Source organism: Artemia sp. Qi Xiang Cuo, chromosome 5 (genome assembly GCF_049724085.1).
Source record: "Artemia sp. Qi Xiang Cuo chromosome 5, ASM4972408v1, whole genome shotgun sequence".
In the NCBI taxonomy this organism is placed as follows: domain Eukaryota; kingdom Metazoa; phylum Arthropoda; class Branchiopoda; order Anostraca; family Artemiidae; genus Artemia; species Artemia sp. Qi Xiang Cuo.
Window position 1 is genome coordinate 2,221,427 of NC_142798.1, and position 25,368 is coordinate 2,246,794.

The 25,368-nt window shown below is 37.2% G+C and overlaps 1 protein-coding gene across 1 annotated transcript in view; it reads left to right on the forward strand.

Moving 5' to 3' along the window:
* The window catches only part of LOC148951712 (uncharacterized), a 142,043-nt gene that overhangs the window by 28,250 nt on the left and 88,425 nt on the right, over positions 1 to 25,368 (forward strand). Inside the window, exon 5 of the mRNA XM_089088651.1 lies at positions 9,821 to 9,988. Within this exon, the coding sequence (XP_088944777.1) occupies positions 9,821 to 9,988 (168 nt within the window). The remainder of the gene's footprint in view (positions 1 to 9,820; positions 9,989 to 25,368) is intronic.

Sequence of the window (25,368 nt, forward strand, 5' to 3'; positions counted from 1 at the left end):
CTTTCAACTACGTATGAACAAAATAGATATCTCAAAATTTTGATTGGATGTGTTTTGGAAAATGGTGGGCGTGAGAGGGGCGTTATTCACTATCCATTCACTTTCAACTACTAACAAAGGCAGTAGCCATTTCAATTTCCAATTAAATAAGCCCTTTTGAAATTTCTACGACAACACTTTCAATACGAACTTTATATGCCCCAGGGTATAATTTACAATTCTCGCACAGAGGGCTGTGGGGGGAGGCGTTGTAATCCTTAAAGACCTAATTTCCGAAATTTTCAACTACGTTAAATAAAATGGCTATCTCAAAGTTTTGATTAGATGTGTTTGGGGAAAAGGTGGGCGTGAGAGGCGGGTTAGTTGCCCTCTAATCACTTTCGACTACTAAAAAGGGTACTAGCCCTTTGATGTGTTTGGGGGAATGATGGGCGTGGGGGGGCTAGTTGCCCTACAAAAAATTTCGACTATTGAAAAGGGCACTAGCCCTTTGAATTTCCAATCGAATGAGCATGTTTTGAAGTTTCCACGACAAAGGATTTTATGAAAACCTTATATACCCCAAGGGCATAACTTAAAACCCTTGCCCTGAGGGTTGTGGGGGAGTGTCCTCCTCAAAAACATATATTCTATCTTGAAATCAACTACACTGAACAAAATGGCTATCTCAAAATTTGAATTGGATGTGTTTGGGGGAATGATGGGCGTGGGGGGGGGGGCTAGTTGGCCTCCAATCACTTTTAACTATAAAAAAGGGCGCTAGAACTATCAATTTCCAATCGAATGAGCCCCTTTTGCAGTTTCTACAACGACCCCTTCCATATGAAGTGCCCTGCTCTAAAGGAGAAAAAAAACAATAATAAATGATACATTGTGCAAACATCGTTCATATATGCACTCAGGGCATAGCTTAAAACCCTTGCTCCGAGGGTTGTGGGGGAGTGGGGGAGTGTCCTCCTCAAAAACATATTTTCTATCTGGAAAGCAACTACGCTGAACAAAATGGTTATCTCAAAATTTTGATTGGATGTGTTTGGGGTAATGATGGGCGTGGGCGGGGGGGGGATATTTACCCTCCAATCAGTTTCGACTATTAAAAAGGTCACTAGCTACTCCAATTTCTGGCTATGGAGAAGAAAGAAAAAGAAAAATAAATAATACATTGTAACCACATCGTTCTTTACTTAGGCAGCGCTATCGCGCTGCCTATGATAATAAATGTTTAAAAATTTGAACTAGGTTGCGAAAGTCACTATTTTATCAGAAACAGTCTATTAGAGGGAAAAACAGTATGTTCCAAAAAGGTATTTTAGAGCAAATTACCTTTTGAAAATTTTGTCATTCACAAATAAAAAAGAATATATATAAATAGACACATATCACTTGTTCTCACAAAGGCAGGTTTGAAAAGGAGTGTGGGTGATACACAAATTATATAAACTTTAACTTAAGACTAAAATAAACGAAACAAAACTACTAAATTGAAAAAATCAATAAGGACAATTGACCTACGGTAAAGATGATAAAGAAAAAAAAACAGAGAGTGTATATTTATAAACAGAGGCTGACAAATTTTATCAATCATTAATCACCAAAATCAATTTCGTCTATTTATGGGAAATGGGAACATCCTGGGAGGTATGAAGAGGGAGCCTTTGAATAGATTAGGACGGAGGAGGAGCGTGCGTAGCTGTGTTGGCCTCAGGAGGCTTGGTGCTGCTGTGAGTCGTTAGTAGTAGCGGTAGTTGTATATCTATTCCTAACCGCTGCTGTTTATCATCTGATGCCTAAATATAATTGCTATTTAAAAAAAAAGCAATTTAAAAAAACAAAACAAAAAAACACCTAGTATATAACTAAAGCGACACTAATCTATCCTTTATGCACCAACACCAAGGGAAAGAATCAAATAGAAGCCAGAAATTGTTTAATAATATTTTGAAAGCTTCCAAGCCCATGTTATACCTACTCTAAAGCCAGAAGGCGATCCAACGAGCGTGGGCTCCTACAGGCCTATTAGCCTTCTCTCCTGTGCTGGCAAAGTCTACGAGAGCGTCTCCAATAAAACACTTCTTCAGTACCTGGAATCAAATGACCTTCTAAGCGATCGCTAATATGAATTTCGCCAGAAACGCACAACATTAGACTGACTAGTGGTCCAGTGTCAGAAGTGGATAAAACTACTGATAATGGAATGAGGCATCAGGGTGCGATCCTTCGACATTGCAAAAGCTTTTGACAGAGTATGGCACCTTGACCTGCTAAAGAAACTCTATGTGTATGGGGGTTGTGGACGCCTGTTAAAAGTGACTAAGACTTTTCTTTATAATTGCTCAATGTAGTTTGTTCAACGCCGCTTTACTTCCTGCGAATACCGAGTGAAATCAAGGGTACCCTAGGGCTGTGTCTTGGGACCTACGCTCCTTCTTATCTACATAAAAGACATGAGAAATAACCTCGCAAGCCCTCTGCATCACTTTGCCGACAATATCATGGCACACTCAGCCGCCCCCAGACACAAAGATCCAACACAAGCCTTACTTTCCCTGCAGAAGGATCTTTTGAAAACCAAAAAGTGGTCTGATGCATGGATGATCAACTTCAATGCATCGAAAACAAAGGAGGTTCTAATTACCCGATCAAAGATGCCACGTAAATACACTAGTTTATTCTTCAAAAATGAAGATATAAAGTGAGTCGATAAGCCTCGTCTACTGGGGATTCATTTTTTCATCGATCTCTCTTGAAGCAATCACCTTGATAAGGTGAGAACCGTCTGGGCAAGAAGGCTGGGAGTTTCTCTTTGCTGCAAAAAACTTTTTCCATGAAGCTCAATTGTCCCGCTCTACAATTCTTGCATCAGGCCCATAGCGGAATATCGATGCCCACTTTTTGCTGGTGCTCCGAAAACGCTGTTGCCGCCATTTCAGAAGATCTTGAATAGGGCAAATAGGGCAGGCTGCGCCTCTACACAAGAATTGCTCCAGACTATAAATGAGAGGTTTGATGTAGCGCCGATGGCAGTTTTCTAAAAGTACATGAATTCGCCTCCCTCAGACGAGCTCTCTCAAATTGTACCCCCTTTGTCCAGCCGACAAGGCAGACGCGAAGGCACACAGCTCGGTCCAATTATCCAAAGGAGTATACGCCGAAAACCGGGTACTTGAGGAGAAGCTTCATCTGGCGTTGCACTTCTTTCTGGAACGATCTTCTTGAGGGTATTATCCCTGCAAATCCCTCTGTTGACACCTTCAAAAAAAGTTTCAATCGATATTTAAAACCTCGAGGCCATTGAAAGAGGTAAATGAATAGTGGCATATCAGATACTTTGAAGTACCTGGCGCCGTGAATATTGGAATAAAAAAAAAAGAAAAAAAAAAGCCAGTGGCCTCTTCAATTGATTAAATAAAAAGAAACAAGTTTTTTTTTTTAAATGAAGGTAAGGAACGACATTAAACTTATAACGAACAAAAATTTAATTTTTTAATTGTTTTAAAAAATAAAGTTGTTTGACAGATTCAAACTTTAGCGTAAAGAGCGAGGTATTGAGGAGGGGACAGCCCCTTTCATATACTGAATAATTTATGTTCATTTTAAGTTTTAATATTTTCATCACTCCTTATCACTTCTTATTTTCAGTTAAAAAAACTTGTTTTTTTATTTAATTTCTGAACGTTTTTGAATTAATGCAGCTCTTATTTGGGCTCACCGTACATGAATAATTAAAACGAAATTTGCAAATTAATTTTACTTTTTTGGGTAAATGGCTTTCTTGAAATTTTGTTCTGCCGTAACTTACGAATTAAGTTACATAGCGAATTTCTATATAGGTTTGTTTTGTTACGTATACTAGGGAGTTTGCCCCCTAGTCGATACCTTGCTCTTTACGCTAAAGTTCGAATTTTGTTCGAATCACAAACCCCTGAATCACAATGGCCGGTTAATTAGAATGGATACCTCTTTTGAAAGTACTAAAAAAACTTTAGCGAAAAGGGTGAGGTATTGACATATGCGTAGATATTGAGATATTGAAATTATACGTAATAATTTCTGTTTGTTTTAAGTTTTAATGTTGCTCCTTACTTTCAGTGGAAAAAACTAGTTTTTTTATATTTAATTTCTGATCGTTTTTTGAATAATGCTGGGAAAGCCGGCGCCTCCTTCATAGAAATGTCCCTTCCCCCAAGGAAAAATCCTCCATGGAAGGATCCTCCTCCGACCCCCCCCCCCCCATCAGAAAAAATCCCTCCTGAAACGTCTTTATCCTTCCCATTAATCAATACTGTATGTAAACCACAGTATATATATAATAGCAGTATGATCTTTCCCTATCTCACCCATTATAAAAACCCGGACCGAGGTGCGATTGCTCCAGAGAATGTATAAACCGGTATAAACATAAGCGACATTAGATCTTTTCACGGGTAGACAAGTCAGATCTCTCTTGAACGCGAAACTTGGCTTCAACGTTGGAACACCAATTTTGAAGAAACTAATTTTAAATTAATTTATTCCAATACATACATGAAAATCGGTAATTTTTAGTGCAATGTTATTATTAGATGTTTTTAGGAATTAAAAATAGGTTTCGAAGCCTATATATATATATATATATATATATATATATATATATATATATATATATATATATATATATATATATATATATATATATATATATATATATATACGCTACGAAAACTTTACGAAAAAAGAAAGTTTTTTTTAAAGAAAAGTAAAGGCCATATTAAACTTAAGATCAGTAGAAATAGAAGCCTACAATAATTCAAATTCAAAACGACCAGAAATTATTATTAAAGAATAAAAAAGGAAAGGAGAATAATTGGTATGGCGGTAATCAATCAGGAACCCTTATTGCTATCTAAATTCAGAAAGTGCGAAGATTTTCAAACAGATGTATTTATTGTTTAAATTTCAGGATAGGTCTGCCCATTTCAAATTAAAACATTGATTGAAAACAAAACTAGTCTTATTTAGAAAATAAATATAGTAGAAAATAAATATCACGACGTGAAAAAAAAATGATAAACCATCCAGTGGCGGATCCAGAGGGGGGGGGGGGGGGGGGAGGCCCCCCCCCCCAAAGTAGTGTAATTTACCTAATTAACGCAAGTTTGCATGAATTAAACTTGCTCATAACGTAAGTTTATCGTATCAACCTATTTTTCGCCCCCCCTAAAAAATCCTGGATTCGCCCCTGAAACCATCACAGCTATTCCATCAGTCATTAGAAGAAAAAAAAATCCTTATTTTCACAAGTTTCATCAATCCCCCACCCCCTTTTTTTTTAAATCCTACATACACTATAGGCCAATCAGTTGAGTCCACTGTATATAAATAATAGATTGTCATAGTTTGTATATAAATTAAGTCATACCTGTGAGATGGGACACTTGCAAACCACTTGGCAGGCTCACAAAGTTTTTTTCTGCTGTTGCAACTACAAAAAATGAACTTTGTTACAATTTCTCATCTATTGACGCACACCAACTACCCATAAGTGCAGAAATAAATGGGAGGAGCTTTTTGTTTGCACCAAGAAGGTAGAGTCAGCAATCCTCTGCGGTAAACTTACAGTCTCATTAAGTAAAGTGTGATGTGAACAATGGGCAAAGTTCATAACTTCCAGCCCTTCCCCCGGGAACTGTGGGGGATTAAGTTATCCTCAAAGACATATTTATTAGATTTTCGACTATGCTGAACAAAATGGCTATCCCAAAATTTTGATTGGGTGACTTTGGCAAATAAGCGAAATGAGGGTGGGAGGGGGCCAAGTTGCCCTCCAATTTTTTGGTCACTTAAAAAGGGCCCTAGAACTTTTAATTTCTGTTAAAATGAGGCCTCTTACGATATTCTAGGACTACTGGATCGATACGATCACCCCTGGGAAAAAACAACAACAAATAAAGATCACATCCGTGATCTTTCTTCTGACAAAAAAAAAAACAAAAAAACAAAATTCCACATTTTTGCAGATAGGAGCTTGAAACTTCCGCAGTAGGGTTTTCTGATACGCTGAATACGATGGTGTGATTTTCATTAAAGTTCTATGACTTTTTGGGGGTGTTTCCCCCTTTTTTCCAAAAATAAGGCAAATTTTCTCAGGGGCGTAACTTTTGATGGATAAAACTAAACTTAATGAAACTTATGTATTTGAAATCAGCATAAAAATCTGATTCTATTGATGTATCTTTTGGGTATCAAAATTCCCGTTTTTAGAGTTTCGGTTACTATTGAGCCGGGTCGCTCCTTACTTACAGTTCGTTACCACGAACTGTTTGACATATTTCAGACAATATGATGCGTATTCAGAGGATTAAAATCTTACTTTACGGATGAAGTAATAGGATTCTTTATGTGATTATTTTTTAATGGCTGTTGATTTAGGAGTGTAGTTGTTCCCTCTATATACACATGCCATAGAGCCTTTTGTCGAACCAGATATATGAATTGTAGTTTTTGTATATTTTTCATTTTTTATCTGTTCCTGTAAAATCTGATTTTTGATCTGTAGAATGTATAATGATACGAGAAGCACCTTTTTAATTTGGCATTACTAAAGAGAGACAAAGAGTTACGTTATGTTTTATAGCTGTTTGCCTTGACCATGGATTTATTGTGTAAACATATACCGCATAAAATATACAAATAAACATAGTATAATATATAAATAATAAACATTATATATAATGATATATAAAATAATATATAAAAAAACATATTATATAAAAAATAAACATAATATAAAATAACATAATAAAAAATAATGTATAGTAGTAGGTCAGCAGGCTTCTACCATGTGTGATGTTAGATTTTTTTTTTTTTTTTTTTTTTTTTTTTTTTTTATCAACTTGGCGGAGGTGATTAAAGACTTAAGAGCCAGGGCTAATTAGATTAAAGCCATGTAAAGCCAAAGTAAAGCCAAGAAAGATAGTCTCTGTGAAAGGTAAATCTGGTAGGGCATAACTTTTTCAGAGTTGTTTAAAAATGATTATGTTTACTTCTTGATGATAGTCTATTAACAATCCTAGGGTAGAACTAAGGTAGATAGGCATACAGTAAGGGTAGCTCAAGTAGTCTATCAGTTCTGTGAGCCATTTGTAGACAGTTTGAGATCAAAAAATGATTCAAAGATTTGTGACCGAGTATGTCCACAGGACTTTTTGTCCTGATTGGATGATTTTTTTGTTGTTTTTTTATTTTGTTGGATTAATAAAATCTTATCTTATTTATCTTATGTAATCAAACTCCAAATGTCGGCGAAATTAAATTACGAAAGCCGATACAATTTGAACTCTGTGTATGTGTAATAATTGATTATCCATCACTCTTTGCTAATTAACATTCTAGGTAAATACGAAAAAACTTATATTAGTTTATATAAAAATTCTAAGTATTTAAAAGTATTTAAAAACTCTATTGCACTTTTTAAAGCTTACAATTGATAGTCTTCTTCCTGTTCATGAAGTAAAGACTCATGAAAATCCGAGTCAACGCAGTATTGTTGACTTAGTAAAGAGGAATACGTCTCCTTTGTATTACTTTTGTACCAACTGCTTCATGTAGAATGGCTACCAATAAGAACTTCCAATGAGGCTCATCTAGTTGGAAATTGAATGTACTAGGGCCCTTGGCAAGGACTGAAAGTAATTGAAAGAAGCAAGTCCTGCTCCTGTGCCCTGTTTGTGCCTAGACGACCCCCCACGGCCTTAGATACCTCATGGCAATATCCTCTTCACTTGTAATGATCGAGAAGCTAAAAAAAAACGTGGCTCCTGGCGGATAGTACCCACGCAGCCTCAAAAGCAAGGCCCCAAATCGTCTTTTTCACAAACACATTTTAATAAAAAAATGTTGGCAAGTTGCACCTTGATAGTACCGGAATGGTGGAAATAATTTTAATTTGTATGATTGGAAGTGCAAATTGGGTATGTGAGCCCCTTCAACCGTCAGCTTTATTGCCGAAATTGGCGTGTTTTACCTTATTTCAACCAGAAATACGTAATGATTTTAAATTTCAGCAAAAAAAAAAAACAAAACAAAAAAACGGTAAGTTCTGACTGTGGATTGAGCCGGTACAAAACAGTCTAAGGCCTTGCTCAATGCAGCAACAACAAGTCCTTGTTTGGTGTAAAATCAAGCTAAGTCTCAATTTCAGGCCCAAACGAGTTAATTTCTGAGTGTAAAACATAGCAAGCTCCGGGCGCATTGCAAAAAATGAGGCGAGGCCTGACTCTGCAAATCCGAACGAAATCCGGGCACCGGATTTTTGCTTGATTGGCGGAAAAACGGTTTAAGTATTTACTTCGTGTAAAAACTATCTAAGTGCAGGCTGCAAAATGTCGATGCCATGGTGCAAAACGATTCTAGCTATGTCCAATCTGTGACTGACTCGATGGACATCTGAAAGGTGAGCATGCTGTACCTCGTTTGAACTAGAATCAAAAAGATACTTTCAAATTCTATGATTGGAGAACCAAAGTTGACCACCTCCCCCCGCCATTATCACGTTTTTAATAGTAAGAACCATGCAATGATTTCATTCTGTAATGATTTGAGATTCAAAGTAGTACAATGGTCCCTCCCATTACGCCACACCCATTTTAGTAGAAAGATCATTTCTGTTGCATCCGGTTTGAACAAGCCTCATATCAGGATTTCTACCTGTGTAATTACAAGCACCAAGCAAGCCTGTGCTACTTCAGCATCACACCCACTGCCAACTTTGCAGCAGAAAAGTAGGCGTTCTTTCTCTCTCTCATTGTGCCCTGGAGCTAATGGGGCAAGCATGTTCGGTTAACGGGGGATGATAATGAAGATTTATAGAGGCAGATGACTACTCTTCTTTCTGACCTTTGCAGGAAAGTGTTCCAATCCACATGGCACCTATGGGAAAAGAGCCTTGAGCTGAATACCAATAGGGACAGATTTTTTTAGCCTTACGCTAAGCTACTTTTCAGCCCCATTTCCCTTCCGTATGAAAGTATCCATATTCGCTTTAATGAGCCGCTAATGAACTTTAATGAGCACATAGCTGCAGTCAGGTAGGCATCCCCCAAGAAATTTGAGACTGTTGACTTTTCCCATTCGAGGATTCCAACACGGATTAAAAAGACAAAAACCAGCAGAAGAAGGGCAAAATGTTGGTCGTGAATATATTTAATGTAAACGCGGGAATTTTGAAGGGATAAATGCAGAAGGATACAAAATGGAAACAATCAGGGACGTGCGCGATGACAGGGGACGTTCACCCCCATCACAAAGTCCATTTTCCCAAATTTATGATCACTTTTCATTCAAATTATCATATAATATGTGTTTCTTTACTCCCCCTAAAAAAGGTCCCTGCATCGTACCCTTATATTTGTAAAGGTAGTGTAAGTAGGGAGAGTTTGAGGCATAGAGACCGTTCATAACCCCGGTACTGAAAAGATCGGTACTGATGGCCAGAGATATCAGTTAACGAAAATTTAGGGGGGAAATTTTTCAATCTAAGGGGGGCAACTTTTTTCAATGAAAATACTAAAAAAGCGGATGCTTCAAAGAAAGTAGAGATATTTTTTTTCAGAATATAAGGGTTCGTCGCAGGTATATAAATATAATATATTATTATATATATAAATATAAAGGTATCTCTTTTCTTTTGTGGGAAGAGGTGATCCAGGGGCTTGATTTCTTGTTCAAACCATAATTAAAAAGAGCTTGAGTGTGGTTTTGCGAAAAAGAGGTGGAGGGTGGGGATTAGGAAATCAGTTACAAATTGTTGGTCTTTTTAGTTAAAACTTTAAACTGTTTCTAGAGTACCTCACGTGCCGTGTGTGGATATTGTGGACTCAAATTTCTGCGTCTTGGACACTTGGAAAACCACTTGCGTGTCCACACAGGAAAAAAGCCATATCAGTGTATAATTTGTGGAAGGTGTTTTCCCTACAAGTCTAGCTTATTGAAGCACCCTGAATCTCACAAGGTAGGCTACTATATAGGGCTAGATACATTTGAGCTGGATAATAATTTTGAGATAATTATTCCATTTTTTTTATTAAGATTTAGAATTTTTAGGATATGAAATAAAAGGTGCTTTCTTTAAAAAAACTTATGTACAGTGTTCAGCAAAACCAGTTGCACTCCAAGCACCTTTCAAATTAAAAATAATTCTGAATCTTAGAATAAGGACTGTGTAAAACAGTTCTTCAGTTGGCTATTTTGAAGCTTACAGCAGTGTTACCAGATGCCTGGTATAAAACAGTGCAGCCACAAATAAGCTGAAGGTACCATTTTTTATTAAAAATCTGCTAAAAATGCTACTTTAAAAAAATTTGCTACATTAGAATACATTTGCTGGTTTGAAGAATTTAATGTGTAGCCACTTAGAAGTGACTAAATGGCATAAATGTGTCCAATATAGTAGAGGATTTACAATAACACAAAAGACGTGAATGTTGAAACTGTTCAATTTGTTCCATATTTAGACCATTAATAGTCGGTTCGCTAGGGAGTCAGAAGGGATGTGTCGTATCCGTGTTTATATGAATTATTTCTTGGCATTTTTCAGAAGGAACAGAACCAAGACTGTTGATGAACATGGTGTTAAATGGAGAATTAAAATTCCTTGACTGACATTACTAGACAATGACTTGATAATGAGAATGCTAGACTGAGAGGTTATTCGATAATAGAACAAGTTTTTCGGCGTTTTGAGAGTTAAGGATGCGAGACAAAATTAATGTCAAGAAGAAAAAGTCACTTAAATTAGGAGCTAATCAAAATGATGGGATGGTACATAGTAACTTGAAAATTGAGTGGCTAGCTTCGTTTACGCAGGTTGAATTATTATTAAAGATGGCGGATGCAGTAGAGACGTAAAAAGTTGAGACCGAAGCGCAGTTTTTTTGGTAGTTGAACACAATTTGGGAGAATGCAAAAATAAGTTCAAATCTAGAACCAAGATAAAGATACCAGAAGCCATTATGGTGACAGTACCAAACAAACACAATTTAGAAACAGTAGGGATATTTTGTCAAGACAGTGGAATTCAATTTAGTGAACATTTCGGCCCTGTGTCCAACACCAAAAAAAAAATTATATATATATATATATATATATATATATATATATATATATATATATATATATATATATATATATATATATATATATATATATATATATATATATATATATATATATATATATATATATATATATATATATATATATATATATATATATATATATATATATATATATATATATATATATATATATATATATATATAAACTTACGTTAAAATGTGAAATTTAAAACTAAAAATGTGTTAAAAAGCTTTTGAAACAACCAGTTTAACCAGGACTGATAAATAAAATGATGTGAGATGATAATTTATTCAAACGAAATAAAATAAAATAATTAAATAGAAGCTTTCCAAGTTAATCTTGCTTTTTTTGGCAGCTAGCCTCAAAGGCCTTTTTGTAACGGGTTCAATACTATTGTCGATTGGTTTAGTAAAATATTTTGTTAGATAATTTTTAATTAAAATGATCTGAGTGTGATCTTCGTCACTATTTCTATTTATGGTGACAGTGGCCAAGATTTGCTCCGAAACATAGGTGGTTAAAGGAGGAGAGAGCGAAATAGAGATATAGAGACATCAACTTCTTGTTCTTTTTGTTTTTGCACGCCCCGTCCTCTGTGAGGGATGGAAAGGGTGGTCCCTATCAATAGGATATCTATCAGAAGGGGCTGTCATATCTCATTTAAACTTGGCAGAAACTTGGATCCATATCTGATCCAGTGACTTGACTTATGTCCCATCCGTCCTTGAAGGTCATTTCGGGGCCTCTTCTTTAACCAGTTCATTGATATGCCTCCTGTAGGTGCTTCTGTTGTCGGTTTAGGCGACAGAGTTGTGGCAGGTTGTAGGATGAGAAGTTTTCTTTCCATCTCTTCGGAGGGCGACCTCTGGGGCGAGAACCATGTACTCGTCCATCGAAGGTTATCTTCGGGAGACGAGTGCTAGCCATGAGTTGGCTATGTCCAAGCCATTTGAGTTTTTGAATTTTTATTTTGTCCAGTATTGTAAATTTGACTTTCAGATTATGGAGAAGCTTGGAGTTGGAGATTCTGTCGTGGTAGGTAATACCGGCGATGCGTCGTAAGGATTTGGTTTCAAAGGCAGCCAGGCGGCATTGATCGTATGTTTTAAGCGTCCAGGATTCACAGACATAGATGGCGATCGGAATAATGAGGGAGTAGAAGAGTCTCGTTTTAAGAGTTGTTGTTAAGTTCTTATTCCTCCAGATGGGCATCAGAGCTTTAAAACTGGAGTTCGCAAGTGTCAGGCGTCTCTTGATGTCTTTGAGTTGGTTGTTACCAGAAGTAAGTAAGCTCCAAAGGTAAGTGAAGCCTTCCATCCACTCAATGGGATCGCCACCAAGCTGAAGACTGAGATTTACCTGTTAATCGAACTTGCGTGAGCAAAGTATGGCTTTCATTTTTGACGTGTTGATGGCCATCCCGAAGAGGTTGGTGGACGAGTAAACGCTGTTAGCCTGAGATTGTAGATCTTGAAGGGACTCGGCTATTAGGTCTATGTTATCAGCATGTGGTAGTTTGTCTGTCACCACTCCTCCGACAAGGGCGCCGGGTGGGTTGTCTGTGAGTGAAAGGACTGCAGTCAGGAGGAGATTGATCAGCTCCGGTGATTTAGGCAACCTTGAAGTGCTCCAGTAGAGGTTTTGAAGCTCTTGGTAAGTCCTTCTCTAGTCATGGCACGGCTTCAGAACTTCTCATACATGTCTTTGATCAGCGAGATTAGGTTGGATGGGATGCCAATGTGAAGAAGGATGTGCCATAGACATTCTCTCCATATCCGATCGATAGCTTGTTTAAAGTCTATGAAGGTGGTAGATGCTGCGGCCAAGTTCGCTGTACTTTTCCATGATCTGCCGAACAGTGAATATCTGATCAATTCTTGATCTATTAGGTCGGAAGCCGGCTTGGTATTCCGGAATGACCATTGAGGAAATGTCTCGTATACGTCCGAGCATGACTCTTGTGAGGATTTTTGCTGCGTGGCTGGTAAGACTTATTGGGCGGTAGTTGTCGGAGACAGCTTTAGAGTCTTTCTTATGCAGGGGGATTATCGTGGCTTCGCACCAGGGCGAGGGGAAGTGACATTTTTCCGAAGCAGCTGTGGCAATTTTGTGGTAAAGGTCAAGAAGTGGTGTGCAGTTTACTTTCAGTAGTTCGGGCTGGATTCCATCGGGGCCGGCATCTTTGTTTGTTCTCAAGTCTCTGATAGCTGCTTCTATTTTAGAGTGAAGAGGCGGAGGACTTGGATCTCTAGAGGTTGTGGGGAAAGTGTCGAGAATATTTTTAAAATGTTTTTTCCATCGAGAGCGGATTCCGTCTGTGGATTGTATTTGGTTTCCATGTTCGTCGAGAAAGGAACACACTTTGATGTCCTTCTTTTTGGCCAATTCCCGCACTCTTCATGCATGTAGTAGGGGTCTCCTTTCTTGAAGGCCGATTCACATTGATCAAACGTTTCTTTAATAAAAGCACGGTGGTTTTGTTCTGATGGTTTTTTTTCAACAGCTCGTTTGAGTTGCTTGTATCGGTCCCTACTTTCTTTATCTTGCTTGTTCGTGAGTTGGCGCTTTTTGTCGCGGAGGGAGATGATCTCGTCTGTTATCCAAGTTTTCTGACTGTTTTTTTTGGGTACCCAGTGTGGAATGAGCGACATCACATATGATATTTGTGCTGCTAGTCACCAGGTTGTCAATATCTTCCTTAGACAGGATAGGTGGAGAGCTCGACGTGAGCTCCGAAATTTTTTCGGATAGAATGGTGATATAGGTCATACGTGTGTTCTCGTCTTTCAGTAGATCTAATCGAAATTTGGGGGTTTTCTTAGGCAACTTTGATACTGTTTTAAGCCTTGTTTTGTAACCTAGACATGACAAGCGAGTGGTCGCTGTCAAAGTCTCCACCAGCTAGCGTGACTGTGCTTAGGACAGACGTTTTCCAACGTCTAGACACGAGGATGTAGTCGATTAAGTTTTTAGTTTTTCCATCCGGTGAGGTTCAGGATGTCTTACGGCGAGATCTGTGCTTGAACAGTGTGTTTGTAATGACTAAACCGCTGTCTCTGCAGAATTCGATAAGGCGTTCTCCTCTTCTGTTCATTTTTCCATGTCCAAATTTTCCCATTACATCTTCGTGTCCTGTGTAGTTGTTTCCAACGATGGCGTTGAAGTCACCAATGACAAAGATTATGCCCTTTTTAGGGACAGAATAAACTAGACTTTGAAGCTAGAGATAGAAGTTTTCAGACTCTTCGTCGTCTCTGCTGGAATCCGAAGCGTATACTTCGATAATTGTGAGGTTGGTGGGTGAACCTTTCAGGCGGATCATGATGATCCGTTCCGTGAGGGGGTTACGGAGATTAAGGATTTTCTGGCTTTATAAACCTACACCTTGGCGATGTTTCCCATCATTACGTCCCGAAAGTAGAAGGGTAACATCTCCATGTTTCTCTTCTCCAGTGACTGGAAGATGGGTTTCGGCGAGACCGATAACGTCCCAGCTGTACCGTTTTATCTCTCTTAGGATTAGGTCTATTTTTCCTTGTTTAGCGAGGGTTCTAGTGTTGAGGGTACCTATTGACATAGTTATTTTTGGAGAAACCATAGCCTCCAGGGTTGGAGTTGTCAACGTAGATATATACGCCCAATTCACGGTTGTCGAGTCGTCGGTTACCCCGGACGCTGTAGCACTGGTTCTCATATTTGATCTCTTATTCAGATTCATCATTAAAGTTAAAGAAGGGGTTTCTTGGCTGGCTTCGGGACAGCGGTAAGCCACTCCTCTCTGTCCCTAGCTGAGGCCGACTGTATCTATTACCGATATTGCGCCCTTTTGGTGTCCTGCAAAACCAGCAATTTAACCCATTGCTGGGGGAAGATTTGTGACTGACAAGACGTATCCCTACGCTGATGGGCCCTGCCCAGTGCACATTAGAGGAGTCATCCTCCTCCTCCGTCTGAATTTAAGGCCCCCAGACGAGGATGCTCCAACTATGTTTCAAGACCCCCAGAGACTGGGTCCCCCCTTGGTCCACGCTTCACTACCCATGAGGTACCCTACATATCTGTAGGGCGTTCCCCTATCCGCCACCTGGGGACGCGCTGAGTGGCCTGGGGGAGGCCCCTACTGAGAACTCAGAAGTTCTCAGTAGTTCCCAGAACTACTCATCTAGCTAGATACTCAGACAAGCTAGATGATCTACTCATCTAGATCATCTGGCTTGTGGGGCTATTTGATCTCAACCAAACTTCAGGGGGAGGGCAGAGTAAGTATCCCATTTGGTTATTTTGTGTATCCATTGTAATTCATCATCTGGGAGGGGCAGAGGGATCTCTAAATGCATGCCATAAGATATCAAACAGAAAAGACGGTCTGGCCTGAGCTAAACTCTGTGAGTAGTAAGCACTGTATATATAATTAGCAGTAAGTTTACCGCATATGATTTCTGGCTCTTCATTCTCGGTGCGAACAAAAAGTTCCTCCCACTTCTTCACGCATTAGCGGGTCCTTATGTGTGCGTCAATCAACGAAACATGGTTCAAAACAGTAATACTCGTCATTTCTAAAGAAGAAAAAAACTTGGCGAATCAGCCAAGTCGTTTATAGTTGGCCATTCTCAAAGCTGTGACTTAATTTATATACAAATTATAACTTAACCTATTATTTATATACAGTGGACTTAAATGATTAGCCTATGTTGGATTTCTAAAAAAGGGGACGGGCGGTTGGTGAAATTTGTGAAAATAAGGATTTTTTTCTTCTAATAACTGGAGGAATAGCTGTTATGGTTTCAGGGGCGGATCCAGGACTTTTTTAGGGGGGGGGTTGCAAAATATGTTGATGTAGTAAACTTATGTTAGATGCCAGATCAATTAATACAAACTTGCGTTAATTAGGTAAGTTACGATCGAGAGACGTACCTGTCAAGGAAAATAAACTAACAAGTAATTATTTTAGGTTTAGTAGTTTAAATATTTGATTATCTCTTTTTTTGAACAAGGGGGCAAAATTTTTTCAAACTTGTGTTTGATTATCTCCTTGATGAGCGCCTCAGTACTACAGACAATAAAAATCAAACCAATATCAATAAACATATGTGAAAAGTGGAAGTGACTATATTTATTTTTGCTGCAAGTTTACATTCATGCCCACCACGTAATTTTCCTTTGAGAAAAATTAGATAAAACTTTTAAGACTGAAATATCAATGCGAAGCGCCAAATATCATAATCAAATGTCATAGCGTTATGGCATTATTCAAACAGAACTTTTTTTTAACTTGATTTTCGTTGTAAGTTCATTCTTTGTCTTTCTTTCCATTCTTAAACCAAAGTTATATTTACCTTTTGCATTATTACAGCCCACTATATATACATTTATATAAACTTATGTGCAGTGTTACATGCATACTAATTATTCTCCTTTCCTTTTTTATTTTTGAATAATAATTTTTGGTCGTTTTGAGTTTGAGTTATTGTAGGCTTCTATTTCTACTGATCTTAAGTTTAATATGGCCTTCACTTTTCTTTAAAAAACAACGTTCTTTTTCGTAAAGTTTTCGTAGCGTATATATATATATATATATATATATATATATATATATATATATATATATATATATATATATATATATATATATATATATATATTAAGTTGTCTTTTGAAAGGCAACTCTCACAACTTTTGGGACAATTTTGAAGGAGTTGGTTCTCCAAAGGCGGAAAAAACATATTGTTGGGGTTAACGACAGCGTATGCAGGAGTATCAGCCTCAGGGTGCTCACTTACAACAGCCATAACAAATGAGCTGCATTTCCAATGGGGATTTTCTTGCCGTAATACTGGTGTGGTTCCAGCACATGGGGGATGGAACCATAAAAGGCATTTCGAGACTGAATCGCCATACCTTTCCCACACGGCCTCTCACATCCAGGGCAGATATAAGTAGTTCTGGTTCGTATCATATTCAGTATACAATTTTTCTGGTAATACGACTAGTTAATAAGTCCAAAATCAATTTCCTTCCAAATTAGGATGTTAATTCATATAAGTCCATAGGGAATCACAAGTGAGTCTTACTATATTATAAGACTATATCCAGACTATGTCCAATAGAGGTGTTTACAGTATGAAGTCCCAATCAAGACTGATTGGGACTGAAATGACGCCACATGGGTCAAAGGTACAGAAAAAACATGAATTGTCGAGAAAATGGCGCGTGTTGTAAGAAATTGTGTTTTTCCGAAAAAAAGGCAGCAGCATGAGCTTAAGCCTAGCATTTGTAGCGCAGCTACTTTTCTATTTTTTTTTCGTCTGAGCCTAGTTTTAGAAAACTTTGAATTGTAGCGCACATCAGTCTATAGGGAAGCAAGACGCGTTACTATGTAGGAAATAATGCGTTTTTGTGGAAAAACACAGCCTTGTCACCCTATGGATAAATTTGAAATCGTTCTCGTTTTAGCTGCTACTTCTAACAACTCCCAGAAGCACCAAAACGCACTGCTGTTCCGCTACGCGCTGCTGCAAAAAGTTAATATTATTATTATTGTGCTGGCGATATAATTAATGACCTGGGCCTGTTGACAATAATACGGTCCGTGAAGTGTTACCTTAGTAAGGGAGAGTGTTGTATCAACCGACGTAAACAAGAGGTTTAAGATGCCTGTATCATGCTTAGGATTTCGTTACAGCAATAGATTAAAACCTTGTTACACGTGTACAATTCCAGTTGGCAGAAATAATAAAAGTATCAAATATCTTTTTCTATCATCTCTATTTTTACTAAGGAAATAGAGACAATAATTTTCGTGTATCTTCTTTGTTTTTGTTAGGGAAATACTGGATCAAGTGGATAATTCAGAAATAGATTTGGAGATTGACTTAGAGCCTGGAATAATATTTTGACTCTCCAATTTTATTTGTTATTATAGAGTTTTTTGTCAGAGAAGAGTGATTATTAATTAGTAGTTATTGATGTTATCTATAAATTTACTGAGGAAGTAGACACAATAATTATCAAAGATTTCATTTATTTAAGAGAAATTGGATCGAATACATAATTTTGAAGCAAGTTTGAAAATTTATCTCAGAAACTGGAATCATTCCGAGTTTCCAATTTCAATAATTTCTTCATCAAAGAATAGCTAGTTATTAATTATTTGTTTTATTCTTCTATGATTATTTATCTATAAGTGTGTATTCTATAGTCCCCATTATTGCACTCATCAACAAAATTGAAGGCAACAATATTATTTATTGATTGTTATTTATCAATTTATAAATTTTGATTAGTTGATCATTAAGCGTTACATCCAATGACTAAAGATCAGTAAGTGTTGAAAATAATTTTTATTTTCTGAAGTTTTTTTAAGGAAGTAGAGACAATAATTTTCCCATGAACTGTTTTTTTATTGTTATTATTTTTCACTCTAAATTAATAATTGACAAGTGTCTGAGCCATCACTTGTCATGAGACCCCTTTAACTGTAAGCTTTGTAGATTGTGAACAGACATTTAGTTTAGCTGGACAGCTTTAGTGAATGTTCTATCCTTGTATAGCATTCATCATAAATACACTAATGTGATTAGTTCTATGTACAAGAATCATATTGCTGCGGTTAAGGTAGGAAGTTAGGTGAGTAGTTGATTTGGTGTGGAATGAGGTGTTATGCAGATATCCCTGGTTACATGGGCTCTTTTGATACACTTTTTCTAAAGAGTATGGCAAAGGCCACGGGAGAAAATAGAATCAAATTGGGAAGATAAAACTGTCCGAGACTTAGATTATGCTGATGAATTAAGTGTCCTAGATGACATTTTTGTGAAAACTGAGTGATCTTTGATGGTTTTCTGTTAGAGTGAAAGAGTACGTTTGAAAATTAATAATAAGAATGTTACGTCTTGTAAATTGGGAATAAATAAGGGTGAATTGGTGATTTTACGTAACAGGAAAATCGATAAAGCGGATAAATTTGATTACTTGGATAGAATTGTTAGTAATGATGGTGAATTCAGTGAAAATGTAAAAAGGAGAATACCCAAGGGGCATGCTTCTTTTCTGCAGTTGAAATAAGTTCCAAAAATAAGAAGATAAGTCTGGAAACCGAGATTCGAACATAGAAAGCCACGTTTATGAGTGTGGTCAAATGTGACTCTGAAATGTGGCCATTTGAAAAGGCCAAGAAAAAAATTATTAAATATTCCCCGAAGGAATTGTCCAAGGACAGTCTTCGGTGCTCGTTTGACTGGTCGTATAATCAAAGAATAAGGTTTCAATAATCAAAGAATAAACATAAGAATAATCTAAGAATAAGATCAGGGCCATATTCAAGATTTTTGTTCGGGGTGGTGGGGTGGGGGTGGCACAGAAAAACTTAAAAAAAAACGCATCACAAATTTGTTTATATGTATTTTTGTTACATTTTTACGAGTCGAACAAACATTTCGGGAGGGGGGGGGGGTTGAAACTCCCCTGGATAAGGCCTTGGTCAAAATGGCTAGGTAACGTTTAACGGATGAAGGATGATGACATATTGACGGTGCTTTTCGGCCGTCCATCTGGGGTCAAACGAAAAGGACGTGGTCGCCGAATGGGCTGGGAAGATGTAAGAAAGAAATTAAAGGAAATTAGAACTCCATGAAAGGGGAGTGAAGATTGAAGCTTTGAATTAATTGGGGCTGAGGAGAAGCTGGTGCAGCTCTATTGGCATCAGGTGGCTTGGTGCTAAATTGAGCTCTTAGTAGTAGTAGTATAATTAGCTATTAATTGTTAGCTTTATTTTTTTTATAATCTTTTATCAATAAGTGTTTGTTCTCTAGTCTCCGTTATTACCCTCATCAACAGGATTGATGGAATTCCACTATATTTTTTTTCAAGTAATAAATATTAATAATTTAATCAATGAGCGTTTTATCGATACTGATAATTATTAAGTTTTGAAAATAGTTCTCTTTAATCTAAAAGGAAGTAGAGACAATAGTTTTTAAAAGTGTAATTTTTTATGAAGAAAATATTGGATTTTTTTTTTTCAGGTTCATACATTTTTATTAACAAAAAACAACACAATGTGACAACAAGTCGCACTAAAGCAAGAAGATGCTTGAAAAAGCGACCGGTTGGATATCATGCATGCCAAATCATCAAACCAATTAAAATGAAAAAAGGGAAAACAATAATAATAACAGAAAATAATGATAAATATATAATGGCACAAAATATAAAAAAAAAGAAAAAAAAAAAAAAAAAAAAAAAAAAGCCTTCTCTCGAACCATTAACACTACCAAATTCCTGAAAAGAATTGATTTTTAATACGGGTTTTAAGTTGCGGCACACTTTCAGCTTGACGAACAGAATCTGGGAACGAATTCCAAACTGACGGGCCCATGTGTCTGGTCACTTGACTCGCTCTGGTTGTGTTCCGTGGCTCAGATGCAAGACTATCCGCACTCCTAGTCGAATAATCGTGATAAAACGAATTAGGCTTAAAAATATTCATAAAAAAATCCGGTGCAAAACCATTCAGACACTGAAATACAAATACTCCAATTTGATAATCCCTTATTTCACCAACCTTTAAAATTTTAAACTTTCTAAAAAGTGATTCAGTGCTATCAACACCACGATCATACCTTCCAATCAACCTTATAGCCTTATTCTGCAGAACTTGAACTCTTCTAAAATTGCAACTAAAATTACTCGCCCAAATCAAACAACCATAATTTATATAAGGCGCTATTATGGAAAAATACAATAAAAGCAGAATTTTTAAAGGTAAAAAATTTTGAAAACGGTTCAGAACTCCAAGGCCTCGCGCCAGCTTGCATGCTATAATGTCGCAGTGTTTTCTCCAACTCAAGTTTCGATCCAGGATGAATCCCAGATATCGGATCTCTTCAACTTGTGATAGCGGTAGGCCATTGTAAATAATGACACCAGGGAGAGTGGGAGCAGAACCAGTCCTTGTAAACATCATAAAATTAGTTTTTGATGCATTGACGCTAAGTAGGCTAGCACAAACAAATTCATGTAGGCCATCCAGCGCCTTATTAGCCTTGAACAAGAGCTCTTGCAGCGACTTTGCTGCAATCACTAAAGCCGTGTCGTCAGCAAAAGAAGTAACTGAAGCTCCGGGAATGTAGAATCTCATTGTGTCTACAAATATCAGGTACAGGAGAGGGCCAAGAACTGAGCCCTGTGGAACACCACACTTTATGGGAAACGGCTGAGAAGATTTGTTACTCAAAGTCACTCGTAGCTTCCTTTCACTTAAATACGATTCAAACCAATTTAAAACACTACCCTTTATGCCTAAATAACACAGCCTTTCTAGTAAAATCTTAAAATCAACAGTGTCGAAAGCTTTTCGAAAATCAATAAACACGCCCATGCACTGCTCGCCATTCTCAAGTGCTGAGTTGATATTTTCCAGAAGATGCTGGACTGCCTGCATCGTCGAATGTCCTTTCCGGAATCCAAATTGACCATCGTGTAAAACACCAATTTTCACCAGATACTCATAAAGCCGGTGATGAACAATCTTTTCATAAATTTTTGAATAAATCGGGAGAATTGATATTGGTCTCCAATTAGATATGTCAGTTTTGACTCCACCTTTGTGCAACGGTACAACTTTAGCTATTTTAAGCGCATTCGGAAACATCCCCTTTTCCATAGAAATATTGATAAGGTATACGAGGACAGGAAGCAAACAAACCACAACCGACTTGAGCGTTCTAAGGCTCATTCCATCAACTCCTGCACTGTTTGACTTAATCGTGCTAACAATTTTGCGTACCTCCTCTTCAGTACAAGGCTGGAAATGCATTTCAAAACCTCTTCCTCGCTCATCAACAAAACTGCTTGATTCGACAACATGGGAGCTCCTTGCTTCTTCTTGAATCTTGCAGCCAATTTCAGAGAAATATTGTCCAAATGCGTTGCAGATTTCCTCAGTTTCTTCCAAGGTCCTATTATTTAGTACAATTTTTGGCTCCGATGGCTTCATAGGACCTTTTAGAAGATCATTCACAACTTGCCATGTTGCTTTGGGGTTACCTTTACTTTCTTCAAATACATTTGTAAAATATGCCTTCTTTTTTTCCTTCTTAGGGCATTTGCCCTATTCCTTAGGTCTTTATACATCACATGGAGCTCATTATTCTGCGGATGATTCAGCTGCTCCTCACACGCCTGATTTCTCATATTAAACAGATTAAGCAGCTCATTATCACACCATGGTTTTCTTGGTTTATTCTTTCTGGGGTTTGTTTCTTTAAGCGGACACGTCCTATCATAAACATTCGACACTATTTGGTTAAACTTTTCAAATGCTTTCGACGGATGATCTTCATTCACTACTGTTTCCCAGTTAATAACACTAATTTGTTCTTCAAATTTTTTCAGATTAACTGGCTTCAGTTCACGCATTGGTATTTTATTCTTTCTGTTATGTTTCTTCACTTCAGAATTCAAATGCAATACAACCGGAAGATGATCGGAGGCTGGGCTTATAACAACAGAGCAGTACGCTTTACTTAGTATCGCTGAAGACACAAACACATTATCGATAAGCGTTTCCGAATGATCCGTGATTCTCGTTGGAATGCTCACGGTCGGGTATAAATCATTTGACATCATCAGGCTCAAAAAATCCAAATTTGGTCCACGTACATTTAACAAATCAAAATTAAAGTCTCCCATACATATAAACTCTTGACTAGATCTATTTACCTTTGCAGCAAGACATTCAAATCCTTCAGCAAACTCTTCAAATGATGCACATGGTGGCTTATATACAACAGTAAAAATACAAGCTCGATTTTCAAACTGAATTTCTATACTAAGGGTTTCTATCTTACCCTCCTTCCAAATGTCCGAATCCTTTCTAATTGTCCAATTCAAATCCTGTCGGACAATGAAAGCCAGGCCTCCACGTCCCATTGACGTTCGACTTCGAGCAATCAGTTCATAACCTGTACAATTAAAGGACGAAAGAACAGTATCATGACCCAAAAATGTTTCACATAATGCCATTAATGCCATGCATGAAATCCAGACCGGCCTAACTCCTCCAAAGTTGATAACTGACGATATTTACTATCAAGAGATGGACGAAAACTAATTTGCGACCCATCATTTCCAATTTCCGTCAACAAATAATCATCAACATTAAACGGATTATTTTGCAAATCACTCAATCTTCCACTTAAACTACTACTCATATCAACTTACGCAAAAAAGAATCCTATAATTCATCCCTTTTCCGCGCTCAAACGGGGCGATATTTATACTTATAAGAAATCAAAAAATAAACAACAAAATAAAAATATAAATAAAGAGTAATATAGAACATCTTGACGACATAAACACTACCAAACTACTCATAAACAACAAACTAAACGCAATCTGAAAGCGAGTTAATTCGACGAGCAGCTCGCTCACCCGGAAGCATTGCGAGAACCTGGCCACGATCTGACCATACATTTTTCACGCCAAACTTGTCTCTCGCGGCACTCAGGATATCGCGACGGCGCTTGGTTAGAGACTCAGACAAAAAGATTTTCGAACCAGCCAATTTTGATTTACTCGCAAACACTCTACGGGCCGTCTCACAGGTAGAAAATCTCACGAACACTGGTGCAACTTAATCGTTTGCCGACCCTGGATTATTCAATTTCGACCTGTAAACCATAGCAAAATCACAATCAGTGATACCGGAAAGCCCCAGCTTTTGAAAGGCTATATTCAGAATGGTCGACTTCAAACCAACACCCGGCTACTGTTTAATACCATGACAAACTAGAGTTCCAAGCTGTTTTTCTTGCTCATAATCATCAATTTTCACTTCTAATTTTGCAATACGGTTCTCTAAATTTTCAATCAGTCCTTTGATATTCTTTACTGATACCAACAGTTGCTCTAGCTTGAGATTAAACTCAAGCGACACTGACGAGTATATTTCACTCACGATAGTCTCAACAGAAGTTTTCAGAGTTCGGTCCTTTCCGCATTTATCTTGAACTTGCTTAGTAATCGCTAAGCTAGTAATTGCTTAGTAAGTTGCTTGATCAAGTATTTAATTGAGAAACAAGTCAGACATTAAATTTAAAAACTGGAATTATGCTCCAAGTCCCCTATTTTTTGGATGCACTTCCGAGGTTTTTATTAGGGAATAATGTGTTTTGATTATCGTAGTTATCTCTTTATAAATGTGTTTCAATAACTGTATATTTTCCAGTGCCCATTGTTGCTATTTCAACAAAATTTAAAGTGACAATATTATTATTTATTTTTTATTCATAAACATATCAGTTAATTATTATGTATTAATCATTGTTCAATATATGTTGGATTAATAATCAAAATTAATAATCAGTAAGCTCTAAAAATAATTTTCTATGATCTCTATATTATATAAGGTCTGCAGTAATGTCTATGTTAAAGCAGAGACTATAAGTTTCAAATGTTTTATTTGTTTGTTTTAGGGATATATTGGACTGAGGAGATAATTTCGAAATAGATTAGAGGTTTAGCTCAGAAAATGGAATTGTATTTTGATTCTTTGTTTATTAGTTAATTTTCTAGCCTTGTTTGGCTGCCGTTTTCTAGCTTCATTTTACACTCCTCCTCACGTTCAGCAACCCTTAAATTTTGTTTTAAATTATGAGTTATGTGTTGCTGTCGTTAGGCTATTATATTATTTTTTTTTTTATAAAGACATCTCACCAAGCTAGTGATTACAGAAGGCACAGAACAATCGAATGATACGAACGCGTATGACCTATTAGTCGAACGCGTCAAACCCCAAACAACAACAAGACATGTACTATAAATTAATGAGAGTGTCGGTGACATGTAGCATGCCAGTAGCAGAACAGACTATTGATCACCCAACAGCTGAGCCGATATGACATGATGCTATAGAGCAGGGAACAAAAGTTTCCCTGGTCAATGGAGGACAGATCAGTAAGTTGTTTATGGGATGGTCACAATAGCAACTTCGCCTTTATTTTGCCTAGAGGCAAGCACTATATTTCATTATAGAGATTGCTCGCAGTCAGGGTCAGTGGGATTCGTCAAAAATTACAAATTTTATGTGTACCTTAGTACACCCTGGCTTATCTCACAGATCAGAAAAAGAGGTGGAATTATTAAGATTTCTTTTGTTTGAGGGGGGAAGGGGTAAGGCGACTTGTGTTTTGGTGTAAGGGGGCAAACTGTTTTTTTAGTAAAAAAAAAAAAAAAAAAAAAAAAAAAAAAAAA